We start from the raw sequence: 21,656 nt of genomic DNA, 5'->3' as shown, positions 1-21,656 counted from the left end.
TAAACCATGTCATGAGGCTACACAGTGTTTGTTTACATTTAAACAAGAGTGTGCAAAGCTGTCATCAAGGCAACGGGTGGCTACTTAGAATCTCAAATATAAAATAGATTTTGATTTGTTTAACACTCTCTTTTGGGGTTACTACATGATTCCATATGTTATTTCATAGTTTTGATGTCTTCACTAGTATTCTACAATGTAGAAAATTGTTTAACAAAAAATAAAGAAAAACCCTTGAATGAGTAGTTGTCTCCAAACTTTTGACTGGTGCGGTATGTATTTTTTTTTTTTACTGACAAATAAAATCAATAAATCAATCCAAACTGTGCAGCAGCCAATTGATGGATGGAAATAGTCATCTGTTACAAAACACCAAGAAATTGAATGACTTTCGGAGATTGTCAAGCCAAGCCTTCGATACAACGTATTTTCTGTTTGTCGAGATTGACATAGTCTATTTATTGTGGTGTTGAACAGTCAAACCATGATAATGAAGTGCCCGAAGTCGGTATGCTTTGTTTATTGGTTGTGTTGTTTATTGGCACGGAAACCTCTTGGTGGAAAATGTTTTATATATTTTATATAATCATAAATATGGCATCAAAATGTTGAAAATCTAATTTCCAACCAAGCTGACCATTGTCTGCAGCCGGCTCTAATTGTAGTGTAATGGCACATGTCGGGAGGGTGAGCTGGTCTGTGGTAGTTGGAAAACCCTCAACCTTCTGGCCTGTAGCCCAATGTGGCTCGACTTTTCCACAAAAGCATGCTGAAGTGGCAAAGTCGATATCCATGTTTATAAACAGGGTCGCTACATTTATTGTTATTTGTGGTGGTTTATGTTGTGGAAGGGGTGCATTGTTTTGTTGTTGACAGCTTTCGTTGGACCAACCCCTCCCCCCAGTACATTTCGATCTGTCCCTTAATGTTAGAGCTTGTCTTCAAAGACAAGATGCAATACTGGCAACTTATAGTTTCTGCATATAGCTGTAATACGAATTGTAAAGTATCGCATATTACTAGTTACTTATCATGATAGGTACTAATAATTGCAATAATGATGCTTATTTGCAGAAGTATGCCAAAACCATTTAATTTTTCACGTTTGCATTTGGCGATCCCTAAACTGAACCAAATCGAAGTGAAAGGGAGAATCTCAATCGCACAATTTTCGCATCTTCTCAAACCCCATTGGAGGAGAAGGTCAGAGGGACGGGACCTCTGGCTTTCTCATCCACTGTTTTGAGAAGGAGGCGAGGATAAAGAAGCGAAAGCGGTTTGTCAGGTGACTAGCTGGCTCGGATAATTCATGAATTTAACAGTCGACAAAAGTATGATATCTAGGTTGCTTGTACCAACATTATTGTCCGCAAAAAGTCCTGCACAATATACCATTTCCCCCTGGATTTGAGACTACTGAAACGGTAAGAAGATTGTTAGCGTGTTATGTTATTCAGTTTGACGTTAGCTAGTTAACTTTACTTATCTACTAATATTGTAAGTTAGAGAGCTAACGTCAGCATTTAACTTAGTAACTAACGTTACTACTGTTAGATGCGTCAGTCAGTTGGCTACTAGTAGTATAATGCTAAGTTAACAGCAAGTTTCGTGACACTGACCGTTCCTTTCACCGATACGTAATGTTTACCTCCTGACGTGGAGAAAGACGAGATTGAACAGACAGACAGTAATTTAAGGTTGTGTGGCTACAGAGCTGACAACAAGCGTGTCGAAGAAACCCTTGCTGAATAATTTCCTAATCTATCTGCATCTGTAAATATAGCTACGTTAGGGAACAAGAGAACCGCTATTAATTGACCTTGAATAACAACAACCCATTGTGGCAATTGTATCAACTGTAACACATATCTGCCCCTACTACTACTAGGCTTTGAATGTATTATGCTTGACTCCGTGACTGCGGTGGTGATGATTGCGCAATACAATGGCAGTATATTGCCTACCTCAGTGGAGAACACATCAGCAACACCAACCTGGGGACCAGAGCCTCACAGATGTTTGCAGGTCCTATACGAGGACATTGGCGAGTTAAGGTAAGCCAGTTAGGGCTGTGTTGGTCCTGTCACTATAATTGTGTTTCTTTACAACGTACTGCATTACCTCAATGCAACATTTTGAAACATGTTAAGACAAGAGGTGTCAGCTCAGGTGTGACATTCACATTGCTGGAACTGTTGAGTTGTGTATTTAGTGTGGTTATAAAGAACAACACTTTCTCTTTTGAAATAACAACCATATACACTGTAGAAAACAGACTGAGTTTCCATGACATAGACTGACCAAGAAAATCCAGGTGAAAGCTATGATCCCTTATTGACGTCACCTGTTAAATATACTTAAATCAGTGTAAATAAAGGGGAGGAGACTGGTTAAAGAAGGATTTTTAAGCCTTGAGACATGGATTATGTGTGTGTGCCATTTAGAGAGTGAATGGACAAGACAAAATATTTAAGTGCCTTTGAACGTGGTATTGTAGTAGGTGCCAGGCTCACCAGTTTGTGTCAAGAACTGCAAAGCTGCTGGGGTTTTCACACTCAACAGTGTTCTGTGTGTATCAACAATGGTCCACCACCCGAAGTTGTAGTCAACATGGGCCAGTATCCCTGTGAAATGCTGTCGACGCCTTGTAGAGTCCATGCCCTGACAAATGAAGGCTATTCTGAGGCCAAAGGGGGTGCAATTCAATATTTGGAAGGTGTTCCTAATGTTTTATACACTCTTTAGACTGCACAGCAGGTGACAGGGTTTGGATTGGTCTATAATAAGGTTTGAGTTTCACAGCCCAAGCTTCCAAGACATTTTCATGTCCTTTTGCCTGTCTCTCCCCATCAGAGTTCGGTTTTGGGACCTCATGCTGCTCATTCCCAATCTAGTTTTCTTCATGTTCTTGATGTGGAAACTGCCCTCAGCCAGGGCCAAAATCACACTCACCTCCAGCCCCATCTTTATTACCTTCTACATTCTGGTAGGTAACCACTTATATCCAATCTCTGGAAATAGAACTTGTGCAGATAAGAGGAGTGTAGACATATACAAAAAGTAGGCTCTTGATAGATTTAAAAAAAAGGCAAACATGTAGTTTGACAGCTCTCTGACATGCTTCAGATGCTGAATATAGAATTTAGCAAAAATAAAGGAATAACATAGTGGGTTAACTGAATTCATATTGATTCATTTCACAATATCAGATGGTAATTGCTATCTCAAACATGTCTTTGAGATATTGGTTTTCTACCTTACACTGATATGAACACAATGACACTGACAAATATGGATAATGACGAACCTGTTCGCCACCACTGCCCACAACCCCTCTTTTTTAATGGATGTCTGACCCTTGTCCTCCCAGGTGTTTGTGGTGGCAGCGGTGGGAATCACCCGTGCCATCGTGTCCATGACCATCAGTGCATCAAGTTCTGCCACCATCATTGACAAGGTAAGGCAACATGTAGGGCATAAATGGTGACACTATGAACCACCTGTGCTCAAGCTATTTACAGTGCCTTCTATCCCATTTGTAGTGTGAAATAGACTTTCTGTCATCATTCATAACAGCTAAAGGCTCTTTGCAACAGCTGTTGTAGATGCACAAAGACTTTGGATGTGTAATGCACTACACACAGATGAACGTTATATGGAGGTAGATCATAAGTCAATGAGTGTCCTCGGCTTCAGCCCATCTTGCGTAAAAAGGGGAAAGGGGTACCCTTTCGGATCCAGAAAAGCATAATATCACAGGACATTTCACAAGATGATTATCTCAGAACAGAAAGAGGGCAGTCAGATGTCTGCTATGATCAGGACAAACATGGCAGATATCTGAGTGTTTCTTTCTTTTCTGAGATAGTCATCTTCTAGTGTCCTGGGGTAAAATGTGTTTTATAGGTTGCTGTGATGGAAAGGGGGATACCTCGTCAGTTGAACAACTGAAATGTGTCTTCCGTATTTAACCCAACCCCTCTGAATCAGAGGGGTGCGAAGGACTGTGGCGTACTGCATTAGCATCGAATAGCCACCGCGATATGCAACTTTTCAGGGAGGTCAGGAACCAATATACACAGTCAGTTAGAAAAGCGAAGGCTGGCGTTTTCAAACAGAAATTTGCATCCTGTAGCACTAATTCCAAAAAGCTTTTGGACACCGTAAAGTCCATGGAGAATAAGATCACCTCCTCCCAGCTGTCCACTGCACTGAGGCTAGGAAACACTGTCACCACCGATAAATCTACGATAATCGAGAATTTCTACGGCCGGCCATGCTTTCCACCTGGCTACCCCTACCCCGGCCAACAGCTCTGCACCCCTCGCAGCAACCTGCCCAAGCTCCCCCGCTTCTCCTTCACCCAAATCCAGATAGCTGATGTTCTGAAAGAGCTGCAAAATCTGGATCCCTACAAATCAGCTGGGCTAGACAATCTGGACCCTCTTTCTAAAATTATTTGCCGCAATTGTTGCAACCCCTATTACTAGCCGGTTCAGCCTCTCTTTCGTATCGTCGGAGATCCCTAAAGATTGGAAAGCTGCCGCGGTCATCCCCATCTTCAAAGAGGGAGACACTCTAGACCCAAACTGTTACAGACCTATATCCATCCTGCCCTGCCTTTCTAAAGTCTTCAAAAGCCAAGTTAACAAACAGATCACCGACCATTTCGAATCCCACTGTACCTTCTCCGCTATGCAATCTGGTTTCCGAGCTGATCATGGGTGCACCTCAGCCACGCTCAAGGTCCTAAATGAAATCATAACCGCCATCGATAAAAGACAGAACTGTGCAGCCGTTTTCATCGACCTGGCCAAGGCTTTCCACTCTGTCAATCACCCCATTCTTATCGGCAGACTCAATAGCCTTGGTTTCTCAAATGACTACCTCGACTGGTTTACCAACTACTTCTCAGAGTTCAGTGTGTCAAATCGGAGGACCTGTTGTCCGGACCTCTGGCGGTCTCTATGGGGGTGCCACAGGGATCAATTCTCAGGCCGACTCTTTTCTCTGTATACATCAATGATGTCGCTCTTGCTGCTGGTGATTCTCTGATCCACCTCTACGCAGACGACACCATTCTTTATACATCTGGCTCTTTGGACACTGTGTGAACAAACCTCCAAACGTGTTTCAATGCTATACAACTCTCCTTCCGTGGCCTCCAACTGCTCTTAAACGCTAGTAAAACTAAATGCATGCTCTTTAACCCATCGCTGCCTGCACCCTCCCGCCCGACTAGCATCACTACTCTGGACGGTTCTGACTTAGAATATGTGGACAACTACAAATACCTAGGTGTCTGGTTAGACTGTAAACTCTCCTTCCAGACTCACATTAAGCATCTCCAATCCAAAATTAAATCTAGAATTGGGTTCCTATTTCGCAAACAAAGCCTTCTTCACTCATGCTGCTAAACATACCCTCGTAAAACTGACTACCGATCCTTGACTTTGGCGATGTCATTTACAAAATAGCCTCCAACACTCTACTCAACAAATTGGATGCAGTCTATCACACTGCCATCCGTTTTGTCACTAAAGCCCCATATACTACCCACCGCTGCGACCTGTATCTTCTCGTTGGCTGGCCCTCGCTACATATCCGTTGCCAAACCCACTAGCTCCAGGTCATCTGTAAGTCTTTGCTAGGTAAAGCCCCGCCTTATCTCAGCTCACTGGTCACCATAGCAATACCCACTCATAGCACACGCTCCAATAGGTATATTTCACAGGTCATCCCCAAAGCCAACACATCCTTTGGCTGCCTTTCATTCCAGTTCTCTGCTGCCAATGACTGGAATGAATTACAAAAGTCACTGAAGCTGGAGTCTCTCGCAGAAGTGCGAGAGAGAGAGAGAGAGCGAGAAGGCACGAAAGTATCTTCCGGCGCCGAAAAGAGATGGCTGCCTCGCTTCGTGTTCCTTGGAAAATATGCAGTATTTTGTTTTTTTACGTGTTATTTCTTACATCGGTACCCCGGGTAATCTTAGGTTTCATTACATACAGTCGGGAGGAACTACTGAATATACGATTAACGTCAACTCATCATCGTTCCTACCAGGAATATGACTTTCCCGAAACGGATCCAGTGTTTTGCCTTCCACACAATACAATGGATCTGATCCCAGCCGGCGACCCTGTGCGACGCCGAAAAAGGGGAAAACGTGGCGGTCTCGTGGTCAGGCTTCGGAGACGGGCACATCGCGCTCCACTCCCTAGCATACTACTCGCCAATGTCCAGTCTCTTGACAATAAGGTTGATGAAATCCGAGCACGGGTAGCATTCCAGAGAGACATCAGGGATTGCAACGTGCTCTGCTTCACGGAAACATGGCTAACTCAAGGGACGCTAACGGAGTCGGTGCAGCCAGCTGGTTTCTTCATGCATCGCGCCGACAGAAACAAACATCTTTCCGGTAAGAAGAGGGGCGGGGGGGTATGCCTTATGATTAACGAGAAGTGGTGTGATCATCATAACAACACACAAGAACTCAAGTCGTTCTGTTCACCTGATCTAGAACTCCTCACAATCAAATGTCGACCGCATTATCTACCAAGGGAATTCTCGTCAATCATAATCACAGCCGTATACATTCCCCCCCAAGCAGACACATCGATGGCCCTGAACGAACTTTATCTGACTCTTTGTAAACTGGAAACCACACACCCTGAGGCTGCATTCATCGTAGCTGGGGATTTTAACAAGGCTAATCTAAAAACAAAACTCCCTAAATTCTATCAGCATATCGATTGTGCTACCAGGGCTGGAAAAACACTAGACCATTGTTATACTAATTTCCGCGACGCTTATAAGGCCCTCCCCCGCCCCCCTTTCGGAAAAGCTGACCACGACTCCATTTTGTTGATTCCAGCCTACAAACAAAAACTCAAACAACAAGCTCCCGCGCTCAGGTCTGTTCAACGCTGGTCCGACCAATCTGAATCCACGCTTCAAGACTGCTTCGATCACGCGGATTGGAATATGTTCCGCATCGCGTCCAACAACAATATTGACGAATATGCTGATTCGGTGAGCGAGTTCATTAGGAAGTGCATTGACGATGTCGTACCCACAGCAACGATAAAAACATTCCCAAACCAGAAACCGTGGATTGACGGCAGCATTCGCGTGAAACTGAAAGCGCGAACCACTGCTTTTAACCAGGGCAAGGTGACCGGAAGCATGACCGAATACAAACAGTGTAGCTATTCTCTCCGCAAGGCAATCAAACAGGCTAAGTCTCAGTACAGAGACAAAATCGAGTCGAAATTCAACAGCTCAGACACAAGAGGTATGTGGCAGGGTCTACAGTCAATCACGGATTACAAAAAGAAAACCAGCCCCGTCGAGGACCAGGATGTCTTGCTCCCAGACAGGCTAAACAACTTTTTTGCCCGCTTTGAGGACAATACAGTGCCACTGACACGGCCCCCTACCAAAACCTGCGGGCTCTCCTTCACTGCAGCCGAGGTGAGTAAAACATTTAAACGTGTTAACCCTCGCAAGGCTGCAGGCCCAGACGGCATTCCCAGCCGCGTCCTCAGAGCATGCGCAGACCAGCTGGCTGGTGTGTTTACGGACATATTCAATCAATCCTTATCCCAGTCTGCTGTTCCCACATGCTTCAAGAGGGCCACCATTGTTCCTGTTCCCAAGAAAGCTAAGGTAACTGAGCTAAACGACTACCGCCCCGTAGCACTCACTTCCGTCATCATGAAGTGCTTTGAGAGACTAGTCAAGGACCATATCACCTCCACCCTACCGGACACCCTAGACCCACTCCAATTTGCTTACCGACCCAATAGGTCCACAGACGACGCAATCGCAACCACACTGCACACTGCCCTAACCCATCTGGACAAGAGGAATACCCATGTGAGAATGCTGTTCATCGATTACAGCTCAGCATTTAACGCCATAGTACCCTCCAAACTCGTCATCAAGCTCGAGACCCTGGGTCTCGACCCCGCCCTGTGCAACTGGGTCCTGGACTTCCTGACGGGCCGCCCCCAGGTGGTGAGGGTAGGTAACAACATCTCCACCCCGCTGATCCTCAACACTGGGGCCCCACAAGGGTGCGTTCTGAGCCCTCTCCTGTACTCCCTGTTCACCCACGACTGCGTGGCCATGCACGCCTCCAACTCAATCATCAAGTTTGCGGATGACACTACAGTGGTAGGCTTGATCACCAACAACGACGAGACGGCCTACAGGGAGGAGGTGAGGGCCCTCGGAGTGTGGTGTCAGGAAAATAACCTCATACTCAACGTCAACAAAACAAAGGAGATGATTGTGGACTTCAGGAAACAGCAGAGGGAGCACCCCCCTATCCACATCGACGGGTCAGTAGTGGAGAAGGTGGAAAGTTTTAAGTTCCTCGGTGTACACATCACGGACAAACTGAACTGGTCCACCCACACAGACAGCGTTGTGAAGAAGGCGCAGCAGCGCCTCTTCAACCTCAGGAGGCTGAAGAAATTCGGCTTGTCACCAAAAGCACTCACAAACTTCTACAGATGCACAATCGAGAGCATCCTGTCGGGCTGTATCACCGCCTGGTACGGCAACTGCTCCGCCCACAACCGTAAGGCTCTCCAGAGGGTAGTGAGGTCTGCAGAACGCATCACTGGGGGCAAACTACCTGCCCTCCAGGACACCTACACCACCCGATGTCACAGGAAGGCCATAAAGATCATCAAGGACAACAACCACCCAAGCCACTGCCTGTTCACCCCGCTATCATCCAGAAGGCGAGGTCAGTACAGGTGCATCAAAGCAGGGACCGAGAGACTGAAAAACAGCTTCTATCTCAAGGCCATCAGACTGTTAAACAGCCACCGCTAACATTTAGCGGCCGCTGCCAACATACTGACTCAACTCCAGCCACTTTAAAAATGGGAATTGATGGAAATTATGTAAAAATGTACCACTAGCCACTTTAAGCAATGCCACTTAATACAATGTTTACATACCCTACATTACCCATCTCATATGTATATATACTGTACTCTATATCATCTACTGCATCTTGCCATCTTTATGCAATACATGTACCACTAGCCACTTTAAACTATGCCACTTTATGTTTACATACCCTACAGTACTCATCTCATACGTATATACCGTACTCTATACCATCTACTGCATCTGCCATGCCGTTCTGTACCACCACTCATTCATATATCTTTATGTACATATTCTTTATCCCTTTACACTTGTGTGTGTGTGTGTAAGGTAGTAGTGTGGAATTGTTAGGTTAGATTACTGTTGGTTATTACTGCATTGTCGGAACTAGAAGCACAAGCATTTCGCTACACTCGCATTAACATCTGCTAACCATGTGTATGTGACTAATAAAATTTGATTTGATTTGATTTTGATTTATATTTCCCTTACTAACTATAAGCATCAGCTGTCAGAGCAGCTTACTGATCACTGCACCTGTACACAGCCCATCTGTAAATAGCCCACCCAACTACCTCATCCCCATATTGTTATTTTTTGTGTCTTTTGTTGGTCTCCCAGTATCTCTGCTTACACATCATCATCTGCACATCTATCACTCCAGTGTTAATGATAAAATGTAATTATTTCGCCACTATGGCCTATTTATTGCCTTACCTCCCTAACCTTACTACATTTGCACACACTGTTTCTATTGTATTATTGACTGTATGTTTGTTTGTCCCATGTGTAACTCTGTGTTGTTGTTTTTGTCTCACTGCTTTGCTTTATCTTGGCCAGCTCACAGTTGTAAATGAGAGCTTGTTCTCAACTGGCCTACCCGGTGAAATAAAAAATGAATAAAATCGACATTCTTGTCTTCGGCGCCTGGGGAACAGTGGGTTAACTGCCTTGCTAAGGGGCAGAACAACAGATTTTTACCTTGTCCGCTCGGGGATTCGATCCAGCGACCTTTCGGTTACTGGCCCAACGCTTCTACCTGCCAGGCTAGCTGCCGACCTGCACACCTTTGAGAATGTGGATAAATCCAAAACAGAGGCTAAAATGCAAAAATATGAGTAATTTATTTGGACGTCATGATGCCCAAAAAGTGCGTGGTGCAGAAAAGTGCATATATAAAATGATACTGATCTGAGGAGAGCGGATAAGTAAAAGAGAAATGCAGATTAAGGAAAGGTGAAGAGCCGCAGAGGCGATTTGAGACGGCTGAGATTTACCTCTTCTCAATGTTGTCTCCTTTAGGTGCTGTGGGAGATCAGCCGTTTCTTTCTGCTCACCGTGGAGCTCAGTGTTATTATCCTGGGACTGGCTTTTGGTGGGTCTTCCAATAACCACCACAGTATTTTGATTCATAACGACATCTCCTGCAACTCAAATCCACTGTACAGTAGCCTGGTCCCAGAATCAGCTTATGCTATCATGTCAACCGCTTGATAGCAGAAACAGACTGGCACCCAGGCTAACTGTAAAAGATATGAAAACAAACACTACCAAGCACATGCTAAATACGAAGATTTCTTAGGACAATATGGAGAAGTACATGACTTAATGTGTGTGTCCGGACAGGGTACTAAAAACAGCACATTAGTTAAACAAATGTGCAATGTACAGTCAAAATGTTTAATGATCTGCAAAACTAAAACTCTTCCTGTCGGCCCGTCTCACTTCTGCTGTAAGACTAACACTTGGGATGACTTGGTCACCGCAACTGGTATGACTACAGTCACACATATAGTCATGCACTGTATAAGCAGAGGTGAATATATGAGTTGTTTAAATTTAATGTGTCCTTAGAGGGGGGTGGGATTAGGCTGTTTATAGGCAGTATAAACAGTAAAGCTGTATGCAGATTTTGGCATAGCCAGGGGTGTGAGCAGGACAACAGATTTGTATTATTGTTTCATCAGGAAAAATCCCATCCCTGACTATTACTACAGCATTTAAAATTCTGTTTTTATTTGAATTGGCATGGTGGAATCATCGCCATATTACATTCACTTTGTGTCCGTTTCCAGTATTAAAGACCAACGCACTCAACTCCTTAGTGGTGCTGTTGAAAGCATGGCTTCTAAACGTTTCCTCTGTTGACAGGCCACCTTGAGAGTCAGTCCAGTATAAAGCGTGTGCTGGCTATCACTGCTGTACTGGCACTGGGCTACTCAATCACACAGGTAAGACTAGAGTCCTGAATGCTGATTTTTAGTTTGACGATGTTTTAAATTTTTACTATGTTGTGCCCTACGGACCAAGACCCGGGTGTTAGAAGCTGAACCAATCACAGCTCCATAGATACCACGTTTCCTCTTTGCTAGGGCTATTCCCCTTGCACCCTCAGGGCACACTGGAGATCGTGTACCCCGACGAGCACCTGTCCGCCGAGGACTTCAACATCTACGGCCACGGAGGACGCCAGTTTTGGTTGGCCAGCTCCTGCTGCTTCTTCCTGGTGAGCGGCTAGTGGCTGCAAAGCAAATGCAGTGCTTTGAATAAAAATAAAAATAAATCTTATTAATGTAATTGTATAAAAAAAAAGTTAACTTGTGTTCAAATAATACACGGACAGAGAGGATTTTAATCAGTCTTGATTTGAGAAAGGGTAGAATTTAACATGCGTGTCCCACACATTTGGACATTTAGCCGTCTCATTTGGATTGGAATGAAAATAAGCACCTATGCATCCACCACTGTGAACACAAAGCACTAACTGAATAAACTGTTTGAGAGTAAAACACTGGTCCTTTTCCTTCCAGGTCTACTCTTTGGTTGTCATCCTTCCCAAAACCCCGGTGAGGGAGAGAATATCTCTGCCATGTGAGTTATTGGGACATTTTATTCACCAAGCAAGCTACACTACATGGCCAAAAGTATGTGGACACCTGCTCGTCAAACATCTCATTCCAAAATCATGGGCATTAATGTCCCCCTTTTGCTGCTATAACACAGGTCCCCCTTTTGCTGCTGAAACAGGAAAGGGCCTTCCCCAAACTGTTGCCACAAAGTTGGAAGCACAGAATCATCTAGAATGTCATTGTATGCTGTAGCGTTAAGATTTCCCTTCACTGGAACTAAGGGGCCTGGCCCAAACCATGAAAAACAGCCCCAGACCATTATCTAAACTTTACATTTGGCACTATGCATTGGAGCAGGTAGCGTTGGTGAAGCGTGATTGATTACTCCAGAGAACGCTTTTCCACTGCTCCGGAGTCCAATGGTGGGGAGCTTTATACCACTCCAGCCGATGCTTGGCATTGAACATGGTGATTTTAGGCTTGAGTGCGGCTCCTCGGCCATGAACAGTTCTTGTGCTGATGTTGCTTCCAGAGGCAGTTTGTAACTTGGTTGGACAGATGATTTTTACTCGCTTCAGCACTCGACGTTCCCATTCTGTGAGCTTGTGTGGCCTACCACTTCGCGGCTGAACCGTTGTTGCTCCAAGACGTTTCAACTTCACAATTACAGCACTTGCAGTTGACCGGCGCAGCTCTAGCAGGGCACACATTTGACCAACTGACTTGTTGGAAAGGTGACATCCTATGACGGTGCCACGTCGGAAGTCACTGAGCTCTTCAGTAAGGCCATTCTACTGCCAGTGTTTGTCTATGAAGATAGCATGGCTGTGTGCTTGATTTTTATACACCTGTCAGCAACGGTTGTGGCTGAAATAGCTAAATCAACTAAGTTGAAGGGGTGTCCACATACTTTAGGCAATGCCGTGTATAGATGGTAGAGGGTTTTTTTCAGGGTCCTTTCCTCATCTACCACAGTTCTTTTTGACTATCTCTTATGTTAATGTTTAGCTGGAGAGTGGCCTAGTGTTCTATACAGCTGTCAACATTCTACAAGGAAAGAGCCATATAATCAACATTATATAATCATTAACCAGATTACCCTGGATACGAGACTTAGATGAGTGGTAACTCAGTTCTAGAATGTTGTCATTGATGAGAATGAATCTAAAAATCTATTGACATGTATTCACATTCAGAATTGTTTAATTGATTGTTTAGCCATCCAGAGACCAATGTTCAAATGCACAGTATCTAGTTTTTAGGAGTGGTCTGTCATAGTTCAGCAGCAGTAGATTCTATAGCTGCAGAGGTAATGCACACCCCTTGTTTCCTCTTCATCCCCTCCCTCCACAGCTAAGAAGAGTTTTTATGTGTACGCTGCCGTTCTGTCCCTGCTCAATCTGGTCCAGGGGCTGGGCAGTGCCCTTCTGTGTGCTGGCATCATAGAGGGGCTCTGGTGAGTGGCTGCTTCTGTGTGTAGAAGGATGTGCTGGAGATTCAAGAGTTTAAGCAAAAGCGTAAAAGACTAAATCATCACACGACGATGTATTCTAATGAAGATCACAACAGGCTTGAAAACATTCTTATCAATCACACTTTGAAACATTTATCACAGCGCGTAGTCCCGTTTCTTTAACATCTGTGTTTAATCAGTAAACTGTAGCCAAACTGCAAAGCAATCGGTTTCTCAAGGTTTTTATCCGCTGGCCTGTTATGATAGTGTTACGTAGACCTTATAGCTGATGGACCAAGTACATAATAACTGATGGTCCAAGTAAAAAGGACATATCTGAAATTCACTTTCCCCTCAAAGCGAAGCAGCTTGTTTGGCGTGTCCATGTTCTGATGTTTTCTGTGTAGCCTAACTGAAGCCAAGTGTTATTCTGGTGCCGGCTTATGGAGCTCTTCAAATCAAATTGTATTAGTCACATGAGCCGAATACATTAGGTGTAGACCTTACAGTGAAATGCTAACTTACGAGCCCCTAGCCAACAATGCAGTTTAAAAAAAATATTGATAAGAGATAAGTAATTAAAGAGCAGCAGTAAAATAACAATTGCGAGACTATAAAGGGGGGTACCGATACAGAGTCAATGTGCGGGGGCACTGGTTATGTACATGTAGGTAGAGTTATTAAAGTGACTGCATAGATGACAATGGAGAGTAGCAGTGGTGTAAAGAGGGGACGACAATGCAAATAGTCTGGGTAGCCATTTGACTAGATGTTCAGGAGTCTTATGGCTTGGGGGTTGAAGCCGTTTGGAAGCCTCTTGGACTTAGACTTGGTGCTCCGGTACCGATTGCCGTGCGGTAGCAAAGAGAACAGTCTAACTAGGGTGGCTGGAGTCTTTGACAATTTTTAGGGCCTTCCACTGACACCGCCTGGTATAGAGGTCCTGGATGGCAGGAAGCTTGGCCCCGGTGATGTACTGGGCCGTTTGCACTACCCTCTGTAGTGCCTTGCGGTCGGAGGCCGAGCAGTTGCCATACCAGGCAGTGATGCAACCAGTCAGGATGCTCTCGATGGTGCAGCTGTAGAACCTTTTGAGGATCTGAGGACCCATGCCAAATCTTTTCAGTCTCCTGAGGGGGTATAGGTTTTGTCGTGCCCTCTTCACGACTGTCTTGGTGTGCTTGGACGATGTTAGTTTGTTGGTGATGTGGATGCTCTCAACCTGCTCCACTGCAGCCCTGTCGATGAGAATGGGTGAGTGCGCTGTCCTCTTTTTCCTGTAGTCCACAATCATCCCCGTTGTTTTGATCACGTTGAGGGAGAGGTTGTTGTCCTGGAACCACACGGCCAGGTCTCTGTCCTCCCTATAGGCTGTCTCATCGTTCTCGGTGATCAGGCCTACCACTGTTGTGTCATCATCTGTGGATCTGTTGGGGCGGTATGCAAATTGTATTGGGTCTAGGGTTTCTGGGATGATGGTGTTGTGAGCCATGACCAGCCTTTCAAAGCACTTCATGGCTACAGATGTGAGTGCTACGGGTCGTTAGTCATTTAGGCAGGTTACCCTTTCGTTGCACATTTAACATGGTGATAGAAATTTTGTAAAACGGATTTAAGTTTCCCTGCATTAAAGTCCCCGGCTCCTAGGAGTGCCGCCTCTGGGTGAGCGTTTTCTTGTCTGCTTATGGCGGAATACAGCTCATTCAATGCTGACTTACAGCCAGCCTCTGACTGTGGTGGTATGTAAACAGCTACGAAGAATACAGATGAAAACTGTCTCTTACCAGATTCCGCTGTTCTATCCTGCCGGTACATCTTCTAACCAGTATGTTGATATTGTCGTCGTTCAGCCACAACTCCGTGAAGCATAAAATGTTAGTTTTTAATGTCCTGTTGGTAGTTTAATCTTTATTCTCCCAAGGATTGCACTTTTGCTAGCAGAATGGAGGGAAGTGGGTGATTATTGGATCACCTACTAATTCGCAGAAGGCAGCCCGCCCTTAAGGTACGGCTACTGCGTAGGGGTCACAGTCAGCCCCCTGTTAAAGTTTGTTTCTGTGTGATTTGAGCAGCTGCGTGGATGTCACCACCTTCATCTACTTCTCTGTGTTTGCCCCACTCATCTACGTCACCTTCCTCAAAGGCTTCTTCGGGTATGTAGATCAAAGGCCAAAAACAATGGCTTTGTCTGAAAATGTTACTTGATGTCAAATCCTTGCTTCCGCTGTCCTTTTGTCTTTTTTTCTCAATTCCTCTCAAGGCTCATTGAGGAGGGGTTCAAAGGAGGGGTCTTAGATCCTCTGATCCAATGCGCTTTGAGATGAATTGAGGAAAGAAGGATGGAGGACACGGCAATGTTCTCATTTGTTTGGTCGCGTTTTACTGCCACCTTGGGATACAATCGCGCTCTCCTGTCGTCTTTGGTCTCTTTATCCCTCTCACTTTCTCTCCTTGCCCCTCTCTCTACCATCTCTCTTCATCCTTCTCTCCTCCTTCCTCCAGCTCAGAGCCCAAGGTCCTCTTCTCCTACAAGTGCCAGGTGGACGAGCCTGATGACCAGACGGATGTCCACCTGCCCCCTGCCTCAGGCCTGGGCCACAAGGAGCAGCTGGAACGGGGCTCCTTCTACCCTGGCACCCAGATAGATGGCCTGACTGCTGCAACCATGGGCACCGGCATAGCTGCTTACCTGGACAATGTGGCCTCTGGTCCTTTCGGGCAGGGCAGCATAAACAGCGACCGCTGGAGAGCCATCAACGCCTGAGAAGAGAGGAAATGAGAATGCAGGATAGGGGATGTTGGACTTGTTGAGTGGAGAAGTTGGAGTTTGCTATGGCTCTCTCTCCCTCTGGAGACACTGTGAATTGACTCTCATTTCAGCCCCTGTCTGTTCTCCATTTTGGATCTTGCTGCCTTGTCCATTCTGGCTCGAACATGACAGTTTCCCCCAAAACCTGCAGGGGATATTTCTACAACTTCAGTCAAGTGTTATCCCCCCTGTAAATGAGTGTGTGGCTGACCAAGATAAGAAGATAATGTAAAGGTAATGTCCGATACATTTCCAACAAAGGATTACAACTGAGGTAAAGTCCATTAACTGTGGCCTTGTATTAGATTTGTTATCGTCTTGTATTGAATAACTGCCTCGCTCCCTATAGGCCAGCCCTGTTCTTATTGTGCCAGGAGCCTTCTCTAAATTGCATCACTCATAATGAATCAAGTGTGCTTAATTATTTTTTAAATGTTTGATATCAGTTCTTTTTTTCCCACTCTTGTTGATGATGGAAATCCTACAGTGTAACGTCATGTACAAATTGAAGACCTGTTTGGCTTGAGTCTACAGGGACTTGGTATGCCATGTCAGACAATTAGCAGTGCAACTGGTATCTATGTAACTTGATGCTGGGGCTGGGAGAGACCCAAAATGGACGCCATGTCGCACCCGCATCGCCTGTACCTATTTTATGTTATTGTTTGCCGTCCGTTTTGTTTATTTTAGTGACTGCTTGGTTTTATGTCGATAGGTAGTTCCATCAGCTGATCATTCCTGGTATTAAAGGTGCTTATGACTTAAGTAAAACTTTCCAACCACCAATCAAATGAGATGGAGAAGGCAGGAACAGCACTTGTGGCGAAACAATGTTTTTTGTGGACATTTTTATTTCAAGAAATATTCATGCCCATAAACCCAAAAGTGTGTTTTTTTTTTTTTACGACTTAAAATTAGTTTTCACTATATGAAATGATTGATGAAGTCACCTTATGGGGTTTCTCTTGTGTTCTTTATAGTCAACCCTGATTTCATCACAAAGAAAGAGCAACTTTTAAACAAAGTCCATCTGCTTGCTCATGATGCTCAACGCAAACTAAATACCAATTTTCATGAAGCCCTACTTCCTTGTGTTAATTCCTACTTGTATGTCTGCTGTGAACTTAATAGCCCACAACATGGCTTGCTGGGAATCCAATTCTATTGGTGCCTGAAAACAATGTCATTCCAGTTTGTGTGAATTACGATGTCACTTTTTTGATTTTAGTTTTGTTTATGCCCCTCTTGATTTTGTCACTATATTCATTCCCCCAAAGATTAATATTATGTTTGCTATGATAAAATGTGAAGTGGGTAAAGTTATTCATGTGACATAGCATCCAGTGGAGGCTAGTGAGGGGAGGATGGCTCATCATAATGGCTGGAACAGAGTAAATGGAATGGCTTTGGTTTCCATGTGTTTGATGTATTTTATTCAAGTCATTACCACAAGCCCGTTCTGCCCAATTTAAGGTGTCACCAACCTACTGTGATAGCATCACTACGTAATATAAGAGACATTTCTTTTATTCATAAGTGTAAGCCACCACAAAACAAGTGTTTTATATTGCCATTGTAGTATTTTATACAAGTCTTCTGCTTTGCTCTTCCCAATACCTGCCCTGCATCAACAGACTGTTGCTTGCTCTCAAACACTGCCTTATATTTCTACAGAAATGTTGGAAGAGTTGCATTTGAGGTGCAAAATTATACTATACTCAAATCATCATGAATAAGGTCTCTGGGTGTGGGTTTCAAATGCAAGTGCAGTCATGTTTAAAGATTGAATAAAATATTTAAGATGGTAAATAAAATAACTTTGAAAAAGAGTGAGGATACTTGATCCCAGCAATTTGTGAACAATTTATAGCTCAATAATACACTATTAAAATAAAAGAACAGTGTTGATGTGTTTCAGCATTCCATGAGAGACTATTAAAATATGCTTCCTTTTCATTCCTATAGCCTGCCCGTATCTATTTTCTTTGGACCGTGTCTCCCCTTGGTGTTTTGTTGTGGTATTGCAAATGGAAAAGCGGTCCCAGTAAATATTTCAGTTGTGCATGGCATGCAGTGTTTCAGTTGTCTGGGGTTAGCCAAAGCTGAATGTATGGCGTACAATTTTATATATATTTTGGACTAACCAATCATCTTTCTTGTACAAACATGCACAACATTTGGAGATTTAGATTTCTGGGAGGCAGGGGATGACTACAGAGGTACAATTCCCAGCCCCTTTATGGTCGCCTATGATACATGATAAAATGTAATTGCATTCTGATTATTTTATCCACCTATACTGTGGATAATACTGCATGTCCTGGAAAAGTGACCTTTCCTTTTGGAGGCCCAAAACAAGATTTGGTTTGAAGGGGGGGGGGTCACTTTGCAAGCAGAGCATTTTAGTGGCCCGCCCTCTTGATGGTGGGGAGAGATTTTTTTTTTTGAAAGTACATTTCCTGTAATTCTACACATTTTGCCATGGGGTCCCACATGACAAAATGATATAGTATACTTTGGTATAAATACAGAGAATGGTATATTTTATACTATCGTGTTCACTGTAGTTTTTAAAGACTTTATTGTAGTGTTTTTGCAGACATGACTAGTAGTGTGTTTGTGGACATTAGTGTACTGTATTTACTATAGTGTTTTTATTTTATTATCTTGGACATGTGGGTGCTTTCTCATTGAGGAAACCTACAGGACAAATGCTAAAAGAGCACATTTTCCAAAACCTGTAGGTAGGACTGGAGTCTGAGACCTTCTCACCTCGCTCATCAACTCATCCTTGACCGCTGGCTACGTCCCTTCCGCCTTCAAGAGAGCGAGAGTTGCACCCCTTCTGAAAAAACCTACACTCGATCCCTCTGATGTCAACAACTACAGACCAGTATCCCTTTCTTTTCTCTCAAACTCTTGAACGTGCCGTCCTTGGCCAGCTCTCCTGCTATCTCTCTCAGAATGACCTTCTTGATCCAAATCAGTCAGGTTTCAAGACTAGTCATTCAACTGAGACTGCTCTTCTCTGTGTCACGGAGGCGCTCCGCACTGCTAAAGCTAACTCTCTCTCCTCTGCTCTCATCCTTCTAGACCTATCGGCTGCCTTTGATACTGTGAACCATCAGATCCTCCTCTCCACCCTCTCCGAGTTGGGCATCTCCGGCGCGGCCCACGCTTGGATTGCGTCCTACCTGACAGGTCGCTCCTACCAGGTGGCGTGGCGAGAATCTGTCTCCGCACCACGTGTTCTCACCACTGGTGTCCCCCAGGGCTCTGTTCTAGGCCCTCTCCTATTCTCGCTATACACCAAGTCACTTGGCTCTGTCATATCCTCACATGGTCTCTCCTATCATTGCTATGCAGACGACACACAATTAATCTTCTCCTTTCCCCCTTCTGATAACCAGGTGGCGAATCGCATCTCTGCATGTCTGGCAGACATATCAGTGTGGATGACGGATCACCACCTCAAGCTGAACCTCGGCAAGACGGAGCTGCTCTTCCTCCCGGGGAAGGACTGCCCGTTCCATGATCTCGCCATCACGGTTGACAACTCCATTGTGTCCTCCTCCCAGAGCGCTAAGAACCTTGGCGTGATCCTGGACAACACCCTGTCGTTCTCAACCAACATCAAGGCGGTGACCCGTTCCTGTAGGTTCATGCTCTACAACATTCGCAGAGTACGACCCTGCCTCACACAGGAAGCGGCGCAGGTCCTAATCCAGGCACTTGTCATCTCCCGTCTGGATTACTGCAACTCGCTGTTGGCTGGGCTCCCTGCCTGTGCCATTAAACCCCTACAACTCATCCAGAACGCCGCAGCCCGTCTGGTGTTCAACCTTCCCAAGTTCTCTCACGTCACCCCGCTACTCCGCTCTCTCCACTGGCTTCCAGTTGAAGCTCGCATCCGCTACAAGACCATGGTGCTTGCCTACGGAGCTGTGAGGGGAACGGCACCTCCGTACCTTCAGGCTCTGATCAGGCCCTACACCCAAACAAGGGCACTGCGTTCATCCACCTCTGGCCTGCTCGCCTCCCTACCTCTGAGGAAGTACAGCTCCCGCTCAGCCCAGTCAAAACTGTTCGCTGCTCTGGCACCCCAATGGTGGAACAAACTCCCCCACGACGCCAGGACAGCGGAATCAATCACCACCTTCCGGAGACACCTGAAACCCCACCTCTTTAAGGAATACCTAGGATAGGATAAAGTAATCCTTCTAACCCCCCCCCCCCCCTTAGAGTTAGATGCACTATTGTAAAGTGGTTGTTCCACTGGACATCATAAGGTGAATGCACCAACTTGTAAGTCGCTCTGGATAAGAGCGTCTGCTAAATGACTTAAATGTAAATGTAATGTAAATGAATGGGTAGTTCAAAGCTTCTGCTCTTTTCTATAACCTGTAGGGAACACAATATATGGTCTATACTTGGCATGTACGTTTTTTTTTGCGGAGATTACTTTAGTATTTAGTAGTGTTTTTTGGGGGGGATAATACTGTAGTATTTCCAATTGTATACTACAACATTCTAAAGGAAGTACTACACATTATCGAGGGATACTTGTGTGTAGTGTATTCTACTTAATAAACTGGGTGGTTCAAGCCCTGAATGCTGATTGGCTGAAAGCTGTGGTATATCAGACCGTATACCACGTGTAAGACAAATTTACTTTTTGCGTTGGTAATCAGTTTATAATGGCAGTAAGACACCTTGTGGGTTTGTGATATGTGGCCAAAGCTAATGGCTTTTTCTAGGCACTCCACGTTGCGTTGTGCATAAGAACAGCCCATAGCATATTGGCAATATATTCTTTATATATACAAGAGTATGTGGACACCCCTGCAAATTAGTGGTTTTGGCTATTTCAGCAACACCAGTTTGCTGACGGGTGTATACAATCGAGCTCAGTGACTTTCAACCTGGCACCGTCATAGGATGCCACCTTTCCAACAAGTCAGTTCCTCAAAATTCGGCCCTGCTAGAGCTGCCTTGGTCAACTGTAAGTGCTGTTATTGTGATGTGGCAATGTCTAGCAGCAACAACTGCTCAGCCACAAAGTACAAGCTCACAGAACAGGACCGCTGAACCGCGTAGCGCCTAAAAATAGTCTGTCCTCGGTTGCAACACTCACTACTGAGTTCCAAACTGCCTCTGGAAGCAACATCAGCCCAACTGTATTCTCGGTTCCCCCAGCCCGCTATGCGTCGTGGTCTGGCCAGCACACAACACTGAAGCAGCTGGTAGGCTACAATAAGAAAATGAAACTTTTAACCGTAATAGAGCTCGCCAGCTTGTAGTCCTATTTCCCTGAAATGAGTTACCTCTAGTTCGTTCAGCCATCCCTAGGGGGAAAATGAATGGGGAAAGAATAGTATTTTGGAATAACCTCAAACCTTATTTTCGGTGTTTAATATAGGCTTTGGAGATTTTATTTGTTTTGTTCAATGATATAATAGCAGTTAGCTAACATGCCCACTACATAAATGCTTTCAAATTCACAAAAACTGACGTTAGCTGATGAAGATTATCTCATAGAACAAAACATATAAGATCTCCGAAGGGTGAACTTCCCCTTTAATTATCTATAAAAGATTGTACAGTTTTATAACCACCTATAAGTAATTATGCACCCTTC

The 21,656-nt window shown here is 44.7% G+C and overlaps 1 protein-coding gene across 2 annotated transcripts; it reads left to right on the top strand.

The window, feature by feature from the left end:
* Positions 1-1,230: 1,230 nt before the first annotated feature.
* Positions 1,231-17,978, top strand: LOC139536213 (transmembrane protein adipocyte-associated 1 homolog). Of its 2 annotated transcripts, XM_071336538.1 has the most exons (11): positions 1,231-1,424; positions 1,889-2,054; positions 2,854-2,986; positions 3,371-3,457; positions 10,210-10,282; positions 11,059-11,138; positions 11,303-11,413; positions 11,718-11,778; positions 13,110-13,212; positions 15,282-15,362; positions 15,712-17,978. In XM_071336538.1, the coding sequence occupies exons 2-11, from the start codon at positions 1,903-1,905 to the stop codon at positions 15,971-15,973; spliced, it is 1,143 nt and encodes a 380-aa protein (XP_071192639.1). In that variant the 5' UTR covers positions 1,231-1,424; positions 1,889-1,902; the 3' UTR covers positions 15,974-17,978. The 2 variants fall into 2 exon arrangements, with proteins under 2 accessions (XP_071192639.1, XP_071192640.1); XM_071336539.1 differs by lacking the exon at positions 15,282-15,362 and having other exon boundaries at positions 15,712-16,113.
* The last annotated feature ends 3,678 nt before the right edge of the window (positions 17,979-21,656 follow it).

Source organism: Salvelinus alpinus, chromosome 12 (genome assembly GCF_045679555.1).
Source record: "Salvelinus alpinus chromosome 12, SLU_Salpinus.1, whole genome shotgun sequence".
Taxonomy (NCBI): Eukaryota; Metazoa; Chordata; class Actinopteri; order Salmoniformes; family Salmonidae; genus Salvelinus; species Salvelinus alpinus.
Note: the sequence above shows the minus strand (reverse complement) of the source record. Positions and strands in the feature narration are given on the sequence as shown.

Bases quoted from the DNA above. Each gene is read 5' to 3' on its own strand.
- LOC139536213 (XM_071336538.1), top strand. From the start codon at position 1,903: ATGCTTGACTCCGTGACTGCGGTGGTGATGATTGCGCAATACAATGGC. The intron at 2,987-3,370 runs GTAGGTAACCAC...TTGTCCTCCCAG, and splicing joins TTATTACCTTCTACATTCTG to GTGTTTGTGGTGGCAGCGGT. The intron at 11,779-13,109 runs GTGAGTTATTGG...CTCCCTCCACAG, and splicing joins GGAGAGAATATCTCTGCCAT to CTAAGAAGAGTTTTTATGTG.